This window comes from Lates calcarifer, linkage group LG5 (assembly GCF_001640805.2).
Source record: "Lates calcarifer isolate ASB-BC8 linkage group LG5, TLL_Latcal_v3, whole genome shotgun sequence".
In the NCBI taxonomy this organism is placed as follows: domain Eukaryota; kingdom Metazoa; phylum Chordata; class Actinopteri; family Centropomidae; genus Lates; species Lates calcarifer.
The window spans coordinates 14,248,969-14,270,934 of NC_066837.1; the positions used below are offsets into that span (position 1 = coordinate 14,248,969).

The window sequence follows — 21,966 nt, forward strand, 5'->3', positions numbered from 1 at the left end:
AACAGACTCTGTCCAGGATGTTTCAGGCTGTTGCCACATAGCTCACTATCCCACATGAAAGAGGGGAAGAGTTGAAAAGTGGGTCAAAGAATTATGACAGGATCTAATTACAGCAGCTCCTGGCATGTGACTAATTTCTCTTTTTTTTCACCTTGCTGTCTTTCTTCTAGACGTAGGCAAAATGTTGTGGGCCTAAAGGAAATGCGTTTGTAATTACAGTCCAACATCATGGTTGTGTGTATGAACTCATACATGTGTGTTCCTGGCCGTAAAGTGCAGGAACACATTGTACTGTATCAGGAGAGTTGTAGGTGTTCTTACTCTGCGTGTTTGTAACATGCAGGCTTGACTTCCCATTAACCTCTAATGAAACTCAGTCATAAAGCACTCTGTGTGGAAATTGCCTTAAATTATGAACCTTAATCAAATTGTCCTGACTCCATAACCTTTTAAGCTGTATTTTATATACGATTATACCTTTTATATTTAATGCAATTCGAGACCACACCAATTAAATATGACTCACAGCCTTGAGCTGGCTTGGAAAAATCTATAAGGCTGCTGTAACCTTATATTTATTTACTATAACACGTGAAGATGACAGAATTTGGTATGTGATCCTTTGTGACGCATGTGCATTAGCTAATACCACTCATGGCATGCTCTCAAGTGCAGTTCTGTGCAGCGTCACACATGAAACCTAATAGCCTTGTTGACAATTCCCACCCTTGTCATCTCTATGATCACATCACATATTGAAGCATGTTTACAGCTGAAGGGGAAAACATGTGCCACAGAACACAGTTGACAAAAACCAGTTGTCACTCACAGTCTTTGTGCTCGCTGTCATCATCAAAAAGATCGCTGGCTCGTCAGGCTATTGTCTTCAGAAGACCCCCCCCCCCCCCAGCCAAAGCTCCATCCTCTTTTTCTGTTCCCCGCCTTTAGGCCAAAGCGATGAAATTCCAACAAGACAGTAACAGATACTGTACCTTTGAGGCAGCACACAAGTGTGGATGTCCAGGCTTTTCATCAGCTCATGATTACTAGTTCTGAGACGTTCAGTTTACCATAGAAAAGGTTTCTCTCGTGCTGCAAACAGCAAAGCCTGTGGACTTGGCTCATTCCATGATTCATTTAATGCTGCTAGTGCTTCACAACCTTGGAAAAAGAAGTTTAAAGTGGAGGGTATATGTTTAATATTTGACCCAGCAAAGACTCAGAGAAACAAAACAGAGCCTGGAATGAATGGCATTCCTGCTGCACTGTTTTAAATGGTTTTTGGTAAGGTTCAAAAGGGTCAGAGAGCATCTGGAATCAGGGCAGATAGTACAAGCGCAAGAGAGTAACGACAGAATCTGTCATCATACCTGCCAGCAAAAAAAAAAAAGCCTTCAGTTCATTCATTAATTACACAAATAAAGTCCTAAAGTTTATTGTCATACTGATTTGAGATCAGCTGTTGATTTCTAGTATGACCATTAGGTAACTTTTTATCTCTTCTATTCAGCACAATCAAAGACTATAAAAATTGTACAAGGATTCAACTGAAAGCTTTTCTTTTGGACATTTTGTGGACAGAATAATGCTGTGTTACAAAATATTAAGTAATTTAGACCATTTTGCAACAATCACTCGGTCCTGAAACTGTGCTCGTGGTTTCCATGATACAAGATGGATAGGTTTTTAATGAATTCAGAAGTATTAGCCCCCCCAAAAAAATGTAGGAAGGGGAGCAGCGTTTATCTGTCAGAGAGATCATTGCACTCAGCTGCAATTGTATAGTAACTGCTCAACAAATTATGTCAGCACCTCTCAGCACATGAATTAATTTTTCTCCTTCATGTCACTTATGCTCACTTTTTTCCCAGCTGACTCGCACATATGTGCTCGCCATCCTGCCCTTGCACTTAAACATTTTACATGACCTGAATATTGCGTAACAGTCTCTCTAAATGTCATGTTTACAGGGAATTTTCATTTTGTGTCACGATTCATTTATAATGGAGGGCCACTTTGGTGAGATTGCGGTGTGATGTAATTGTGGATTTCATCAAGTTGAGGGTTAATTCTTCTCTCCTTGTACACCACTTTTGGCTGATTGTCTGAGAGGCTTTATTAGTTTATTATGCCTAACATAATGCTACCGGGCTGAGGCTATTGCATAACATCGAGAGCTTTGTCAATCAATCCATTTTCCAGTGTCATGTGAAGGGAGTTAATAGGCCTGTTAATAGGCTGGTTAATTTCATCTAGGCCAAAAATGTTTCCGTAAACATTGATATGCATAATAGTGTAAGTTGTTTTTTTTTTATGTAGATGCAAATGAATATGTTATTTTCTATTTTTTCATTTAATAACAAAAGATGTTTTACAAAAACCTGCCATTAAAATTTTAGTAAACATCTCGAAGGCTAAATGTTCTGTTGAGAAAACAATGAAACAAAAAACAAAGCTGTTTTGGAGTAACAGAAATGTTTGTTAGCTTAAGGATTTGCACTTTACTCTCACTTCTTGTTTCTCTCTGGCTCGGGATTACAGAATGAGTGTGGCTGTGCATAAAACTACTGCATTTATGTATATTACACCATTTTCTGCATGTATTGATACATGTATTGAGTTGCACTTCTTGCCCTTAAGCATTAACAGAGCAACCATAACAATAATAAGTGGATTTTCTCTTAATAACAGCTGTTAGTACAGTCAAAAGGTATAATTTGGTGTGCATTTACAGGCAATCTGCAGTTTATCAGTGAAAGAAGTCAGCTTTCATTAAAGGGGTTTGTGTGACTTTATAAATGCCTGTGTGTGTGTGTGTGTGTGTGTGTGTGTGTGTGTGTGTCTTCACCAAGTAAAACCAAGAAGAGCACACACTGTCTGCATTTGTTTTGCTAAGTTTTAGTGGAGCCACAGCTCAACTCAATTCCAAAAATGCACAGCACTACCAAATCTGCATTACCACACCCTCAGCTATGCCACTCCACCAATCTTGGTGGGCACAGGTGGGTCCTTTTTAAACCACATAATGACTACACAAGCACAGGCAGACAACAACCTGCGTTGTACCAGAGGAAACTGGCAACATGTCAGCAACTTGACCAAAGTGGTTCGGACCGAATGAACCCCATCCATAGAGCCTTGTGTACTCCCAGTAAGGGTTCAAGGACCAGTTTGGTCAAGGTTTTTCAACAAATCGAAGACAACACTAACAAAGCTGCGCTGCAGCTGGGAGAGACATGAAGGTCATAATGCTCTTTTGTCCAGACACACTTAAGTACAATACATAAAATGTTAGGTCTCTGTGTGGATGTACAAAAATACATTTGTAATCCCTAAGTGCCAGTGTTTGCATGTGAGTGTGTATTTCTGTCTTTGTGTTCCTGCTTATGCATGAATGTGTTATTGTTAGGTGGCAACCAAGCTTTTGTCTGGGGCTTAAGGGTGGGCCAGTGGGAGGTCTATAGACATGTTCCGGTGTACTCAGGCCCTGCCCACTGTTAAACCACACAGATGTCCTGGGCCTATTGTGGCCCTACAGGACTCAACAGGGACCCAGCAGGGCCATTTCATGCCTCAAAGACGCCCAAAGAGGAAGTCAGAAAATGCAGCAGGCAACCATGTAACAAATTAGCCTGGACAAGATACTTTTACACAAAGAATGAACAGTGCTTTCAAAGTTAAATCAGTGATTAAGCTGGAAAACATGAAACTGCAGATGAATACAAATATGAGATGTGGGCATTTTTGGTTGAATTAGATCTGGGTATTTTCAAGACAACAAGCATTTTACCCGCTGATATCAAACTATACAACACAGAACTTTGCTCATTTTTTGTCACCCCAACTTCAAGCACTCATGACTGCCTTGCTTTGCTGTTGATCTTTAACTCATTATCCGTAGCTGTTTGTTGGGTTGTGGCACATACATTTGTGGTCTTAGCAACAATTAAAGTGTTTGTGGTTTTGCTACCAACATGTGTTTCAAGCCTGGTTAGATCTTCTAAGTTCCCACAACACATTTCTGTCCCTTAACAACAGACATTTCCATTTACATCTTGATGTCAAAATGGTTCGAGACCACAACACTCCAGTAATTGTCAAATCTTTTCTTGGTGTCTTTCATTTCCCACGACAGATCTGCTCATGACACTTTATCATGTGGTCATTCCATTCAGTTTGAGCACCTTAAGATCATTCTGTCAAACAGCTTGTGATGTTCCTACTTGGCACCAATTCCCTTGTTGGAATGTCACGTTTCAGTATGCCTTCACATGTAGGTCAAGCTGCTCAATTCATGTGTCTATAAATAGCACCTTCTTATTATTTTATCAAGGCATATGAACTGCTCCACTGTCTACTATTGTGCCTACATCCCATCCTAGTCATGAGGATGTGAAAAAGTAGGCCAAGAACAGTTTCCTGTCATCTCTGTTTGTGCCAGAGATGTTATTGAAGTCCATGTGTGTCTCATGAGTGAAGCGTGCCACACATGAACCACTGAGAAGAGTAAATACAAATATAGTGTATGTGTGTGTGAGTGTGTAAGTGTGTGACTAATTCAGGGCATACCGAAAAGCATGCACAGACTCTTTTACCGTGTTAGCATGCATATGTGTGCACTATAAGATTACAATCGAGCTGGACTAGACATGACTATGGGACACGTGCCAGGGACATACTGTATTTTCTCTTTGTGCCTCATGATCCGTCATTTCCTATCTCTGTATGTTTCTCTGTTTGTTCTGCATTTTTTTAAGCCAGCGCTTGGCTTCAAAAACATGTCAGTCAAAACTAAGTTTGTCTTGGCATGGTGCCTTCAGGAAGGAAGATATTAAAATTATAAATTGTATAATTTATGTTATAAAGTAAAATACTTTAAAAAACACACAATGTGGAATTATTGTATCTAGGCATGCAGGTTCATTCTTTACCTCGGACATAGTACTTTGGTAAAATTATCCAAACTCAAGGTCACTTACCACCTTTTTCAGCAGTATCACACAGTTTTCATCAGCATATTGAATTGGATCTATTGACATGCAAGGTTAGATTTCATCCATAGCTCTTCTTCCCATTCACACTGGCGACTTTGTCTAATGTTTATAAAGGCCAGCGTGTGAAAAATCAAAAGAAAGTTTTAAGCACTTTAATTGATTATTTAATGTAATTAGATGTGATTTCTATATTAACCACAATCTATATCAATATAATAAATAATGCTATATTATATTTTGATAAATGATAAGCGAATGTAGGAGACATCTCACTGTTTGTAAGGTCTCCAAGGTCTTCACATTTCTTCAGTGCAATAAATTATCACATTATTATTTTTCTGTCTATGTTGTTTAATGTAGAAACCACTTTAAACATATAGACTGTGTATCATTTCTGCTTCAGTTCATTTGTCACTGAACCATATTGTCCTCACTCAGTTTATTAGGTTGTTAGGCTGCTGCTGTGTAGGTGACCAGTAGTCACTTAACTTGACATGTGGGTGTGTGAGGGTGAACACTCTTGAGATATTTATGATTGAATTAGAGTCCTTCAATGCTGTTCCTGCTCAGTGATTTAAAGCCCCCTTGTTTCTGCCCCTGTGCACTCACAAGGCCGCTTGTTTCGAAGACTCTGGAATGTTTTTCTAAACCCAGTGACTCCAGAAAGCTCACGCCAAACTTGTTTACTTTGCTTGTTCTACCGCTCTCCCTCTCCTTCAGTCTTTTCTCACTTTCTCCTTTTAACACATGAACTCACTCAATGCTTCTTTTGACTCTGTCATTATAAGACCCCTCTCTGTTACATTGATCCAGAAATTTCTGATTTGTTCTGTCTTTAGTAGAACTCTGAATCATGAAGAGATGCTTGAGTGGGCAGCTCTCAAACTTGCAACATAAAGTCATTTAGACCATCTTTTATCATGAGTTACAAACAAATAATGATTATTGCTTGTTTGTAATATTTCAAATTAGTTTTTTCCTTACTATGGACAATGCTAAAAAAAACATTAGAGGAGACAAAGAGAGAGTAACACACAGCATAAGTCTTAGGCCAAATCTGTCCATCAGCATTATGAGCATGTACCTACAGCCCCAGTCTGCTGATTCATGAGCAGAATGCTGATCAGTGCATTCTTTGATATCTGATTCTCCTTTGCCCCAGTCATCTCTCAAGTAGGACGTCTAGCACTTCTCAGCAAGACCACAAGTAGCCCACTTGATGCACACTCTTGACTTTGCATTGTCCCATTTGCTACCCATGCATCACTCCTGCAAGCTGGAAGGTGATGTGATTGTTCAGCACAGAACCAGGGCAAACATTAGCCTCCTTCACAGACTCAGACATCCAGGTATAACTGAGCCAGAATGATGAACTTGCTATTTCAAGTGTCCGCTGACACTGTTCAGCAACGGGGTGCAGATCCCTGCAGAGCTGACACTCAACAGAACTGACACTCAACAGAACTGACACTCAACAGAACTCCTGATTTGGCAAAGCTCGGGATTCCCAAAGTGGTGTGCACAAATATTTGCACACACTGTGGAATTTGCCCCTGCCTCGGCACTCGAGAATGTCTGATTTCACACCGCAGACTTTCAGGCCAGTCCACTCCTACACCTTTCCCTCCATCAGCAGAAATGGTGTGAGTGCTGTTGTGAGCACTGCAGCTTTGTTGGCAGAGACAGAGCTTCCATTATTAGCTTTAGTCACTGTGTGCGGTGTGCCTTCTCAGCTTTAATCGAAACTGCAGGGTTGATTGGTGGTGCTGTGCTAGATAGTCATGTACTGTCAATAAAAAAACTCGGGAGGGAAAAAACAGATGAGGGATTGGAGTGAAGAGAGTTGGAGAGAAACTATGTCAAGAGGCTCAACTGACCCTACATGATTTAGAAACATCTACATAATGAGGGCTTTTGCACAATAAAAGGATATACAAGCACAATTGTGTCTTCAGTCCATAAAAGAACAGAAATTTCATCAGCAGATGATGACTTGATGGTGTGTGACTGTGGTTTGGTGATTTGTGGTTTTAAGATTGCTTGAGACTAAATTAACTACAGTTGCTCCACAAATATGGCATAAAGGGAGGGAGGCCAGGCCTGAAATAAGCATGTGGCACTTACAAAAGGCTGTGAAGCACTCATGAGCATGGAGGAATAGATTTGGTGTGCTGATAAAACTATGGGTGCACCTAATGGGTGTGCATTCATGTGTATCAGGATCTTAAGTGAAAACGCCAAGAGCAAATACCAGTATATGATGAATATGTGCTGGAAATTTCAGAATGATGAATTAAAACACATGATCTCAAGGTTTTAGTCAAGTAAAACTTTGAGAGTGTATGACCATCTGTGTGTGCATGAAGGACATGTGGGCACCTCCTCCATGCACATCCATCTGTCTTCACCTATGAGGTATGAGGGAAGATGGGAGGCAGAGGTCAGAATATGACATCTGAGTAACAGTGAACTGAAGTAAATGTCCATATGATGATGCTGAAGACATTCCTAAATATATAGAACGACAAAGCTACCAGAACGCCTTTAATACTTGGTGTTCAAGTCCATCAGTATCTTAAAATCTCAGTTTTAATACCTGTCACTGACAATGATGCAGTGCCTGACAAAACTTGCAATGTGAGACGAGAGGTAGATGACGCCATGACGACTCGTCACTGGTCATTTGTTGTAAAACAGCCACATTCCAAAAGAATCTATTCCAGATGGGTACTTAAAACAAATTTTAGTGCCCCATTAAAATGGTCTCATCTCTGGTGACTTAACTGCCTCTTGGGGTGCCTGATCTCATGGTATGTTGTTTGTTTACTCTCCAGTGGGCCTTCATTTCCTGTGTGTCTGCTGCTTTTTGTGGCTCTAGCAGGTCTCAGTGGGCAAGCCATCTTTAATTTACTCAGTCAATCCACAGGAGATTTTGGACTAATCTTGTTGCTCTTGTTGGTATTTTTGACCCTTCAAATGTGGTTGATTGGGACATTCCCTTACAGTTTTCTAGCAGTTAGTCACGATGAATTCTTCTGTTTTTCCTGTTTACTGTAAAAAGACAAAGAGATAATGGGAATGACTCTGATTTCAAAATGGAATTTCATGTCTTCCCTATAAGAAAATGGATACAAAGTTTTTAATGTGTCACACACATGCTCACATGTTTGATAATAACAAAAAAAAAAAGAGTACAAATGTTAACATGGAATCCTGTCAGTTTAAAATAGTGTCATGTGATGCATTGTTTCTCAGTGTGTATGTGTCTATTGGTCTATTGACACAGTAAGCTCCCAATAAGCCGAATTCCAGGAACTAAAGGATGACAACTAATTTTACTGACAGGGCAGTGTGATACTAATGGCCATCACATTAAATGAAATCTACTTAGAAATGATCAGGCAGAGGTGAAGATGTTGTCCCAGACTTCATAGAAACACAAACACATTGACTCATTTTCCTCACATGTCTCTCCAGTGCCTAGCACAAGACATCCTTTGATTACCATCATCCAGCTGTCCTTTCAGCATCCCACTGATCTGCCAGCTAAACTTAAAAATTTAAAACAAGTTTGTATCACTTGGTGGGAGCATGTGCATGCATACATTTTCCCCCGAGCACAGAGAAATAAAATGCCAGACAGCAGAGTTCACCAGAGGATGATCATCCATTTGTACAGCTGATTCCAAAATATTTATGGAGATTTTTATCTTACACTCAGAATAGACGTCTTTCTTTTCCATGCTGGTCACAAGACTGCACAAGTCACAAAAGCTGTTGGGAAATAAACCTTGCATAAACATTTGAGCTGTTGTAGGCTATAGACCAATCAAATTATTATATTTTCCAAAAATGAATTTAAAAAGTAAAATATCTTAAATTTTTGAAGTGTGAGTAAATGTGCCTAAGAAATTGGTAAGGTAGTTGATTAAAGATGGATTTCCAGAATCCAGCATGGCATTCAAGGTAAGCTTGGCTGACATACCACCTCCATCTCGTGTGTGACCTGGTTCTTGACCCTTTGTTTTCTCCGTGCCGGAAAGTGGCTGGTATTTTTATTTATGAGGAGGTTGACAGCCGCTGTGGGTCTTCCCACAGGTATTTCCCTTTTTCCATCTCCTCATACTTTCCACTCTGCATTTGTCATTGTGTTAGGGAGGACTTGAAGATCCCTGACAGCTGAAATCATATCAGACAAAAACAGAACAGCTAAGAGGACCATTTTCAAACTGAATCCCTTAGCCTACACTGTCCTCCAAACGGTTTGTTAGATCTGATAAAGCATGCCGTAAATGTTATGGCTATGACGCGACAAAGCAGTTTGTGGTGATTAGACACAATATTTAACTAAATGTGAGACTTAGTCATTCCAAGAATAATCTGATCGTCACTCAGTAAGAATTAGGTTAGGAGTCTGGAGCTTAACAGCACCAAGAAAAATGCATCAACTGTTCCTGGGCTCCTGCAGGGCTTTTAAAAGTCTTTTCTAAGAATCCCAAAGGAAAAGAGCGTTAGAGCAACATTGTGAGCCATCACAAGTTGTGTTCTGGACAACCACCAAGTAGCATCAAATTCTTCCCGTATTTTATAAGCTTTAAATTACCTGTTTCTGTAACTTCTGAAACACTGGGGTTTTTATTTCTTGCTTCAGAGAATCCTCAGATGAGTGACTGGTCTAGTGCTGACATTGCCAACTTCATTTTGTTCTCTACTAATCTCAGCAGAGACCTCCACAGTGCTTCAACATAATCTCTCTTGAGACTGAGCAGCCATTTAATGTCCTTCTTATTCTGATCAAGAGGTGTTGCTGATGAACTTTCACCTTATAGTCACTCAGGGATCGTAACCCCTTTGCCACGCTGAATGGGTGAACACAAGGCCACTGGCTGAGTGTTGTCACCCTCAGTGTTCAGGGCAACCTCCACTTTAACTCCTTACAGCTGGAGTACTAAGCATTAGCATGTTGGCTAAGTGACACTTTGACAACTTAATGTCTTTTGTGTGTTTGTGTGGTTGAGGTCAGGGTCCGCGAACATAATGTGCGTTTCTTGGGCTAAATACCCTAACAGGTCACAAAGTCTGCTTCCCTGGACAGAACCTTTTCTGATTCAGTGGTTGTAAAACAAAGCAGCAGGTCCACAATGTTTTGAACAAGGTATTCTGGAAATGTTATGAAAATTAGAGTTTGTCTGATTTTGCCTGAGGTGATGTTGGACCTCCAGGTTTTTTTGGTGAGTTTGTCTCTGTCCCTTTCTCAAATAGCTTTCATTTGAAACATAATGAATGGTAAACATGTTGGGTCTTTTATTCTTTTGCCTGTCTTTCTGCAGGGTCAATATAGCTGTCATGTGAACCACTTGAGTGGCTCTTACCAGTATGCACGCACTGAAATGTGAGCTAGAAAAGCCTGGCTGACTGAAGCCTCATGAGCATGACAGTTTTGCGGATCGAGTTTAAAACCTGCGGCTGAATAAAGCCAGAGCACGGTAACTCAGCAGCCTCTTCTCTTTATTTGCTTGTCCTTTGCTTGCCTCATTGCCTTAAAGCCATTAGCACTAAAAGCAAGGAAGCAAAGGGGCTGTTTTGTCTTGTTTTTATGGTTCTCAAGGCCTGAAACATTTTTTTCTTCAGTGACGTAGTTTGATCTCTCTGTGGCCATACCATCCCGACACAAGTATTATAAGGGCTCGGTTATCCTCTGAGAAAACAGGGATCATTGTTTGTGGAAATTTCAGTTGTTTGTGACTTGTACTAGCATCATGTGATTTTCCTTTGAATAAAATGAAAAAATCTTGTAAACCAAATGAAGTAATGACAGTGTTTTTACCTTTTCTAGTCCAAGGTTTTTATGATACAAGTCCATTTTAGCCATGCTAGTAGCTCCTAGGATGGCCATGTTTGTTGGTCGGTAGTTGGTTTGGTCACTTTGATCAGGCTTAGCACATACTTTTGTAGAGATATTCATAGATGTTAATATATCCCAATGACTTTTGGTGATTTGTTTTAAATGAAATGTTATTTATAGCCTATAGTACTTTGTACTCAGTGGTAATTGGCAGTTTTTAGCATGCTAACATACTAAAATACTGCAACAACATCAGCATTGTTGTTATGAGCATATTGTCAACATGCTGATGTTAGCATTTGGCTGAAAGGACCACTGTGCCTCATTACATCCTCACAGAACTGCTCACATTAGACTTGTTTTTTCTGGCACTAGAAAATTGTGCAGAAGAACTGATGTGTTGTTGTCTGTGTGCACAAATATCTGACTGCCAAAATCGATTTCTTTTTCAAAGTGGCGAGCAAGTTTCTAGTCAGCTCCCACTGAAGTTGACTGACTATTACAGCTGCTACCATTATTGTCCTGTGGCCCATTGCTTTTCATCACACCTACTACTAACATTATATTTTATTCTCATGCATCTGCCATGTGGATTTGGACCATTAAACCTTTGATGACAGTGTCATTCAGAAAGTTTTCCCGCCTTCCTGCCCCATCTCTCCTATATTCTCGTCTTAAGTTTCCCGTCTTCTCCTTTTTCTTCATTGCTGGAAAGATGAGGGGACAAAGTAAACAGAGAAGGGTCAGCGATGAGAGCCAGAGCTCAATCTGTTGGGCATATGGAGGTTCTGTCACTGCTGCCAACCTCCAGCTGGATGGTATTAGTCCCCCTCCATGCTCAGGAGTTGAGCTATCCTCCCCAAGGGGCTGATGAGGAGCAGTGGGACAAGATGGGGGGGGGGGTGGGCAAAGGTCTGACTGCAGCTCCTGTTCATCACCCAATACTCCCCCATCTCAAATACGTCATTGCTGTCCATTAGCTCAAAAAGTAAATAAACCAACTATGTCTGTGTATAGAACAGAGGTAGAGTGGATAAATGAGGACTCAGGGCATCAGGGCGTTTTAGGATATCGGCTATTATCTATAACAACTGCGAAGGGAACACAAAGAAGAAAACTGACAACCCTGCATAAAAGATAGAATTGACAGAATTTAGACAGTTCTTATATCTAGTTAATCATTTTTTATTGGCCATTAAAGCGATTGACCCCGAATCCTACTTTTCCACATTTTCTATTCAGGGTATCTGTCCATTCACAATGAGCTTCTGTCCACTGCATACCTACAGGGATGCTGCCTTCTCCTAATACAGCTAAACACATACACTAGCTTCCTGCTGTTTATTTGTATTTGGCTTAATACACCAGATTCCTTAAATTCCTGTACACTGGATTTGGGTCAGCTATGCATAAAGACAACATTTAGACTTTCCAGCTGAACTAAGGCCCTTCATAATCATATCAAAAACCTTCCTTGTTGGTCAGTGCTTACAGAGGGCTACTTTAAAATATGTCAAACATGCAAATAAACTACTGCTCATACGTAGGTTTGCACAAGGGCACACAAAAACTATTTCTGCCTGAATCTCCCTAATTCCTGCATGTGCGAGGCATTTGTCTTGTGAGTCCATCTCTGGTTTAGTAGGTCAAGGTTGTCACATGAAGAATGAGTTAATATTCACTGGCTGATGTCTGCCTTCCAGCTGTGATTTGTCAAGCTAGAGCTGAAGGGCAGAATATTACCTGCACATGAAGCAAAATGAGGGAAGAAAAGAGCTCTTTAATCTGTGTGAAGAAGAGAAGACCAACAATCATTGACAGTTCACCACTGAGTATCTGACAATAAGCAGATTATTACATAGTGAGGTGTCTCTTATTCAAACACATCCATGCAGCAAATACAAAGTGTGTGATTGCCACAAACACAATAGACACAACTACAGTATCAACAAGGAATCATCAAAAAACGAATATGAGAAAACATACATTTTGATTCATCACAAATAGATTGTGTAGAAAAGTTTCAATCGCTACATCAGTTTTCTGCAATGATGGAGAGATGACAAATGGCACTCGTCATATTTTTGGTTCTAGTAATGGATTTGTTGTGGTGTGTCTGTCCTTTGTTGCATCCCTCTTTGATCTGCAGTAGCGCTCTCTCTCATCTTATCTACTGAAAAAAGACTCAGGAGCTGTAAGAAGTCGGGAGCTTGGTAGAAATCACCCTGAAATTCAAATCTGTTTGGTGCACTTTTGCTTAAAGGTAGCCCCTGGATCAGCGATAATCCCCCTGGCTGAACCTGGTTTGTGTTTGTCATGACAGTCCAGATGTCTGCATGGCTTGTCACGTGGCTCGCAAGAGGTCAGGGTTCAAAGGAGGTCATGGGTCAGGACAGGGAAGACTAAAGCATCAACTTCCTGCGTTACTCGCTGGCTGGTTCTGCATGGAGAGAAAATGGACATATGTTAGTTTGGAATTTGGTCTTCGCTCCACATGTCTAGAACTCCCTGGCAAAAGTCAAAAACAGGAAAGAAAGTAGAAAAGGGAGGAGAATTGTGTACTTTCTATTGTCAAAGGTGTTATTGGACACCTTAGTATGGATGTGCACATGCTCACACAGACATGTTTTTAAAAGATAATAACATACCACTCACAAACAGAAAAAAAACAGGCATGTATCCACAAACACACACACATGTAAACCCATTTTTTCATTCCTGATGTCATATATCTTCTGTCTACCTGACACATCGAACATCCATCCACTCCCACCTTGTTCCTCATTCATGCACACTTAACCCTGCAGGGCTTGTCATCTTGTTGCAACTTAAATCTTGCACCCACCCTCATTCATTGCTGCTGAAAGGTAGCTGGCATACATTTGACACCCATGCCAGCTACTCTGATTGTGTGCCAACTCAACACCCTTATCCAGAGCAATTCATCATGATACCAGTAGACTTTACATTCTTATGGATCCTTGTCATTACATTTATGTCCAAGAATAATTATATTAAACCTGTCATCACTTTTATGAGGCAAAATCCATGCAACAGCCTCCTGCCAGACACAGATGGTAGCAATCAAAGCAGGGAGGGTGTCATTGACAAGAACAGTCTTACCTGAAGGTTCATTTAGCAGCTGTTCAGAAGCCTTTGACTGTATCACATGACCTTCATCAGCAGATAGAGTTGTAGAGGTTTATAATACTACAAAGGGGATTAAGATATTTCAATTTTGCTCTTCAAATGAGACCGTTGAGTAATTGCAAAATGCTTTACTTTGAATCTTCAAAGCAAGAGAGACAGCACTAACAATGGAAAGCAAAGGCTTATGGTATTAAAGTTTGGCGAGCAGAACAACCAAATTTTACATGGAACTCAACATTAAAGTCATAGAAGATGTATACATCATCATGTTTGAATTACTTTTTAATTTACTTGAAGAACCAATGTGTTCAGTGTAGAAAATCAGCGACTGTGGAGCACAAAATAATTCTGTAATTATTATAGCTCACTTGGTCTGGACAAGGAATTCTGGAAATTTCCAGGCATTATACAGCACAGCTCAAAATATTGCTGTGTGCTCATTTCACAGCCATATGGTTGGCATCATTAACCGCTTTCCAAGTATTCATGTTGGTTTCCTAAGCAGACCTCCACCTCTTGTAATTCTTAGAAAAATGTGGTCTCACACACAGCAACTCTTTATGTGTTGAAATGCTATTTATGCAGAGTTAGAGCCTGTAGAAATAAACCAAACCAACTTGTTTCATTCACTTTAGGCCAGTAACAACTGCACTTTGCCATAAAACATCTTAGCTGTGAGATTAATGGCAATAATTTACCAGAGTTCCCAGAAAAACCACAGCAGTTTTTATGACATTCTTAAATTGGAATATAGGTTTCCAAATTTACATGTCACCTGTAACACTCAGAGAATAACACTGAATAATAAACAACAGCTTCTGTTGTTTGTAGTGTGTCCTCTCCATCTTTACTCTCTCCTATTTTTTGCACCAACTTTATTGAGCCCCTGCGATGGACTGGTGAGCTGTACAGGGTGAACCCCGTCTCTCGCCTGATGCCGGCTGGGATAGGCTCCAGCCGCCTCGCGACCCTTAACAGATAAGCATTATAGATAATGAATAAATGAATGAGTGAACTTTATTGGGCAGCCTGTTTACTCTTTTCCTCTCTTTTTATCATCTAAATGCAACTTTTAGTGTCAGCTTTTTCTTTTTCCAAAACCCCCAACAATTGCCTTTTGGTTCTGCTTTTCCCCTTCCAACCTTTTCACAACCTAAAGCATACCATCACTAATCTGCTTTCCCCATGCATGTCTAATAAGAAAAATATGTGGAATAATCTGTGGCTGTGTGTGCATGTGCGTGTGTGTGTTCTTTTTTGGGGGCTTCTTTATCTTGATCAGGACATACAGAGGGCTGCTGATGAGTGGATTTCCTGGAGATCCAGAGCTTCCTTTGTAAAGTAAATAAACATACTTTGACTATTTTGCCTAATTTCAATTGTAAGAGAAGAAATTACATGTTAATCTAACAAGTCATATACCTGTAGGGGCTGTCACTGGGTTTTAAATGGCACTTAATTACTTGGTGCTTTGTTTACTTTGTGTGCAACATGTAAACATAATATAGGGAATAATCCAGTCTGTGGAATATAAAACTACGACCACTGAGAATCTAACACTGTCTATCTCTGCACACACACGTTTTTCTGTGTAGGTGCACATATGGGTGCATGTACGCTAACTTACACGCCTTAGTATTTACACATTAGTGTTGGCCAATAATTCTCTCTGCCATTGTCTAAAAGCCAAGGTTGAGCAGAAGCCACATATGGTAGTACTTTGCAGGCAAACAGTGATTTAACTCCTTTAAGATGTTGGTGGATCTCAGAGGACAAGATTTACAGTCAGCTGAGTAAAGAAATTAACCTTTTCAGCAAACTCTGGGTACTAATGTACTAAGGGCCTTCTGTTGTTTGAGGTTATAAAATAATCATTTGCAAAATACATGTGACCCTGTTTATCTTGTGTGCATATGACAATGCCTCACATCTGAGTGTATTGTTAACGTCCAAAACATTCAGAACAATCATATAGCACAACCATGCCTCATACGTTAACATACACAGAAAGCAGTATTTTTCCAAGTTGTAAATATTATTCCAGGATTAATTTAGCATAGATTCCACCATTATGTATTGCTAATAGATAGATCCACTTGTGTATTAGATATATTGGCACACTGACCTGGATCTTATCAGTATGTGGGTCACAGGCCTGCATTTAATATGCCAGTTCACTATGTGCACGTTGAGGTGAAACATTCATCAAGATTGATGTATAGTGAAATCATTTTACACACTTTACAAATTCTGTACTTGCTACTGTAAATGATATGGTGCGAAGATTCTTTCCACTCAATCTTGTTTTGAAGAGGAAGCCATTATCCAGACGCCTTTAAACCTAGCGCCTGGCTTAGCTTTATTGAATGTGAAAGTTTGTGCTTGTTCTTTCATTTAGTTTAGTCACGTTCATTAAAAACGTGACATGCTGTGCAGACTTTTTTTGAAGTCTCCCTAAAATAATGTGTGCGTGTGTACGCATGTAAGTGGACGTGCAGACAAAACCACACTCAAGCCTGTCTCACTTAAAAGCCCATTATCCCAGCACAATGCAAATCTTCAGCAACCCTCCTTCAATAGTTCATTTTTCCTGCTTTAGTGGTTTTTTTTTTTTTGTTTTTTTTTTGTACTTGTGCCACAGTCTAAATAGACCGTTACTGCTGTGGTGGACAAGTACGACTTCAGTGATGAGTGGACCATCCAACATAAAGAACCGCACCATCTGGATGAAAAATATATACTAGTACAACACCGATCCATTGTTAGTTTAAGTGTGTGTGTGTGTCAGCCTCCTGCCTCTATTGTGATCGTGGCCAGTCCATCAAAGCCCGGAGAGGGTGTCGGCGAAGCATTTGGCCCACTGTCTGCTTCACACTTCCTTTGTTTGTGTGTGTGTTTGTGTGTGTGCTGGTCCAAGCCTCTGTCTCCCTGCACTTCCTCCTCACCATTGTATGTGTGGAGGAACATGCTCTCTCTCTCTCTCTCTCTCTCTCTCCCCCTCTCCTTCTCTCTTTCATTCTCTTTTGCTAATCAGTGTCTTATTGGGTTGATCCCCGAGACCATGGATGAGCTATTTCTGGAGATTCCTGTTATGAAAAGATTAACCCCCCTCCCACTCCTCTGTGTCACCCACCTCTCTCTCTGTCTCTCTCTCTCTCTCTCCCTCACACACACACACACACACACACACACACACACACACACAGACAGCAGTTAAAGTCATTATCTCAGACTTCATCAGTGGGAGGCACACACTTATCATTGGAGGCAGGATTTAGATTCAGGCTTCAAGGACAGTTGCAGTTGTAGAGATCCAAAATGACAGTTGCTATACCTCACCCACACATACACACACACACACACACACACACACACACACACACAGTAAACTGACAAAGAAGCATTGTAATAAATTCATAAATCCTCTTCTACTCCCTGTTTTTGATTACCTCTCAGTGGCGTAAAGCATCTTCATGGCCCTTTTTATCAGAAACTATCAACCATAAAAGAAATCAGTATATACAGAGTATAGACACTTACAGACATTTACATGCACACCTAACATGTTCATCTTTATTTCAGGTTGGCCACTATGACCTCTGCAGACCCATAATCTGGTTATCTCTTTTGTGAGTCTTTGTTGACACGGCCTTGGGTGCTTGTGTGTGTGTGTGTGTGTGTGTGTTGGACTGACACGTCCATCCGCTGACCCTCACCTGGCCCCACTGTTTGGGGTTAGGAATGGTAGAAGAGGGGAGCGTAAACCCCGAGGTGAGCCCAGAGGAGGGGTGGGGGGTCTTTCATCTTTGTTCTGCATCTCGTCCTTTCTCACTTTTCTGTTGCTGTTCTTCTGTATTTCTTCTGTTTTCACTCTCTTCTCTTTATTTCACTTTATCTCTGTCTTTCTCAAGTGTTTTCTTTTATTACTCCTCTCTCTCACTTTCTCTATCTTCCTCATCCAGCCCCTCCTTCTGCGTATCAGGGTCAGAGGTGACACTGTAAAGTTTACAACCTACAACAGTAGCTTCACCCAACAACCCGGCAGCAACAAGTTGATGGGGCATACGAGGCCAGTTTTATTCAAATAAAATGCCTGTGGTTTGTTTTGTTTTTACACCTGGGCTTTTTTCTTTTGTTTCAAAATTGAAGTGATCATTTCAAGCAGCTAGAGACTTGAGTCAAATTTACTATGAATCATGAGATAATCCACTAAAACGTCCCTGCCTTAAAGGTAAAAGTTGTTTTTTTTTTCTTTTCCAAGGAGAAGTTTTATTTAATACCAGCTCTAATCCCTTGTGTCTGTCTGTTGTAACACTGAGGCATCTCCTCATTTCCTTTCTTTTGTCCTAAAGCCCTTATTATACTCGTGTGTATTTGATCTGTATCTATATCATAAGCCAAACAAGCGCCTGACTCTGACGAGCTTTGATGAATGAAAATTGTAGACACTCTAAAGAGACACACTCATTTGCCCCTGAGCAACTGGCAGCAGCAGCAGTCTGCTTGTCTGATCTCTCGCACTTTACCACACACATTCATCAACAACCGCTGGTATTATTGCGTACTTATCACCACAAAACAACTTGAGACCATGAACCCCCTCATCCCTGCGTGGGGTTGTTGACCCATCTCAGCCAAGGGTAGCTTTGGGTTGGGGTTTTGGGTGCAGCCTCTGGGTGGTCGGGTTTTGTAGCTCAGGGATTTGGCCTTGTTTGGTAATAATCTCTCTTCATCTCTCCTTCCTCTCTTTGCTTTCTCTCTCTCCCTCTCTCTCTCTATCCACACACACACACACACACACACACTAATAGTCCCTCATTATCTTTCTCCCTCCCTTCAGGTTACACACAAGGTTTTCCCCAATTTTATGAGCTCATAAGGTCACATGTTTTCTGTTTAGGTATTATTTGATATTTATGCACAGATGTTAGTACTGATCTGTTGACGTAATGCTTACAGAGTGCTTTAACTGAATGTACTTATTGGTAGTGAAACCTTAAAACGTTTTGAGTACAAGCCAGAATGTGTCCCTGATCTAAATCAAGAAACTTTAAGTTTGCTAAGACTGCAGGTCTTGTAAGGCTGCTTGTGTTGGTTTGCGTTCCTACAAACTTCAATGCTGCCTGTGTAAAAATAATAGAAATTGCTAAATGAAACAAATTTTTCTTAAAATATTAAACAAACAAAATGCAGAAATGACTCTAAAACATTGTTAATAAGACATATTTCATTTTTTTTTTTTTTTTTTTTTTTGTGGTCTATAGTCTATGTATGACCAAATACATACATCACTGCATTTATTTGCCAAAACAACATACACAGACAGAGCCATGTACAGTGTATTATCCTGCATAGTGGCATTACCTATGCTTGGTCAGATGCCAGAGAAGTTAAATTCTCTGTTAACCTCTTTTGAATCAAGTTTACATACAATAACAGAAATCCAAATAGACTTACTTGAGATTTGGGTTTTGTAGTGCTATGTGATGCAGTGATAAATCAGAGTGATAAAACAAAGTAAACCACATGTTTTCAAATGACTCCAAGCCCCTCCTGTCTGTGCCATAACGACTCGTGACTTTGCTGACTTTAATAGCTGGCGGGATCTTGGGTGAATCACTTGTGACTCCTCTGTCAGCTGGGACCGGTATGGCAGCCAACAGCACGCTGCACAGTTAGCCAGGATTTTCTGCATCATCCTTTCCCCAGTCAGGCAGTCCATGGATTACATGTATTTCCCTGCCTCATGGTGACTCCTCTGACTTTTCCCTTTTTTTTGCACCACCTCAGCACTTGTGCGTTGTCATGGTAATAACACAGAGCTGGCTGATGCCAAATGATGACGTTTTGGAGGAGTTCTTGGAAAAGTGTGGCTGAAAAGTCCCGTTGGATGGAGGAGAAGAGGGGAAAACTAGATGGGCCAGATAAATCCATTAAAGCTGAAAAATATCAATAGTGCTTCAATTATCTTTATCTAAACGAGATCACTGCCTCTAGTCTAAAATTTAAAATGCAGACTTTTAAAAATAGAATTGAACATTTTATATAAACTAGTCTTGTGAGCCCTCAGGGTATCAGCGAATTCAAACTAAAATATTTAAAATATTTACACGGACCGTCATTGTGGTGCTGGTGCTAACAAAGTGTTTCCATCATCGTGACTTCCTAAAACCTGCATTGCCTGTAGGACTTTAACTGTGTTGTTGTTACAGAGTCAACCTGAACGCGGTGTACGTGCGTCAGGGGCAGGGGCAAAGGCATTACCATACCTGCAACAGTTCTCTTTTCACTGTGCCACTTGCGCTTTTCAGACTAATCTCGCGGCACAAAAGAGCGTCTCTCAGTTGTCTCCACTATTTTCTAATGATATGCAAAGTGGGTACCGACCTCCGAGTCAATGGACTGTTAGGGGAGGTGGTTGAGGCTCAGACGAGACAGGAGGAGCTGGAATGAATAAAGGGGAATCCTATGGAGCCAGGTCACTTTCGATTTTGTATGGATGGTATTCGTCAAACATATTAAAAGGACAAGTGGAATCGTTGAATTGAATTGGCAAAAAGGGGGAAACAGAAGAGAGACATCAACAGAAGTCACCAGGGTGCAGAGCACAAATTAAAACCGCAGTTTAAGTCACGATCAGCGCGTTTTGACGCACATTATTATGAGGTATCTTATAATCGTTACAAAGTTTTTCACCTACACATAATGACCTGCTGAGGTTGTCCTGAGGGGATCTGTGCGCCTCCAGCTCCTTATCAGGTGGCGAGCGGCGGAGCGGGGTGGAGGGGGGCGGGGGGTGGAGCCACGGCAGAGCTGCCCATTCCTAAAGCTTGAATCACACTGCTCTCCATTCACATTCCTGCTGAGGACCGCTTCATTCAGGGAGTCGCAGCGTTGGAAGGAGTTTCAGATCGCGGAGTTCTATTAATCTCAAATCAAATTCGAACCATGGATTTACTGTCTCGCGCACCGGTCACAGGACATTTGCAGCCGACTGTATAGTTTGAGTTTTTCTTTGCTCTGGATTTATCATGCGGGCTTCGTCCTAACAGTGGAGTAGACCTGACTGGACAGTCGGAGCCTGCCGAGGCGCAGCCGGGAGCTTGGATTTTTATGCTGAGGCTGGTCGCGACCGAGACGTTGAAAAATGATATTAACACGTAAGTCCTTTACATAATCATTACCTTAAGCGGTTTGAAAGTGAATTACTTTTGATGATTTTTTTTTTTTTTACTTAAAGTAAAATTGTGTCCATACATTCAAGCGGTTTGCTGTCCAGGAAAACATAACTTACTTGGAGGCGTACTTAGTAGTCTAACAGTGTGTTTATTTTAAGTTACTTTCGGTGTTTAAGAGTCTCATGGTTTGCTTGAATTTTTACCTTGAGTGAAACACTCTTTAAGTCGTCTTTAAGGCGCAACGCTGCGGGCTGTCAGATAAGAAATGCCCACGCTTTGCGCGTATTTCCACGTCTCCAAACGTCCTCACTCCTGCTCCTTAACTCACTGAATATCCCGTCTGGATATTTTGTGACTTTTCTCAAGTTGCCCACGACCCTATTAAGAACCCTTTGCTGATTTGAAGAAAAATCTTGGTCTAAAGTATCCCCCTTTTTACGCACGGAGCCCAGGCAGTCCTCTGACAGACCAGCTCCCACTCCTCTACGGGTTGCATAGGATTAGATTAAACTTTGATCCGTGTGTGGAAACAGGGTCGCGAACTGGAATATGTCCCGTCTAAGTCGTATTTAGTGTCTTTTAAGATTATGAGAAGGTATTGTATCAGTCTGTGGCACTTCTGTCATTTCAGCGCCTCCAGTTTGTTTAACTGTCTGTGCCTTTTGCCTGACTGCCGACCTTTTGCAAACGGGGGAATTTGAGGGGATGTGTGTTGTGGCTGTATAAAATCCTGTTTTCTGTCCTGCACTGGGAGGCTTAACTTGATTTGTGCGCTCTGGCCCTTTGTCGTAACTGTTTT

General features: G+C 40.8%; 1 protein-coding gene across 2 annotated transcripts in view; it reads left to right on the top strand.

The window, feature by feature from the left end:
• dlc1 (DLC1 Rho GTPase activating protein) overlaps positions 1-21,966 on the top strand; it is a 76,199-nt gene that overhangs the window by 30,848 nt on the left and 23,385 nt on the right. Inside the window, exon 1 of one of the 2 annotated variants that reach the window (XM_018695724.2) lies at positions 20,830-21,149. The exons of the other annotated variant lie outside the window; for it this stretch is intronic. Coding sequence (XP_018551240.1) covers positions 21,137-21,149 — 13 coding nt within the window. The 5' untranslated portion in view covers positions 20,830-21,136. Of the gene's footprint in view, positions 1-20,829; positions 21,150-21,966 lie in introns of those variants that run through there. 2 annotated transcript variants of the gene reach the window in all.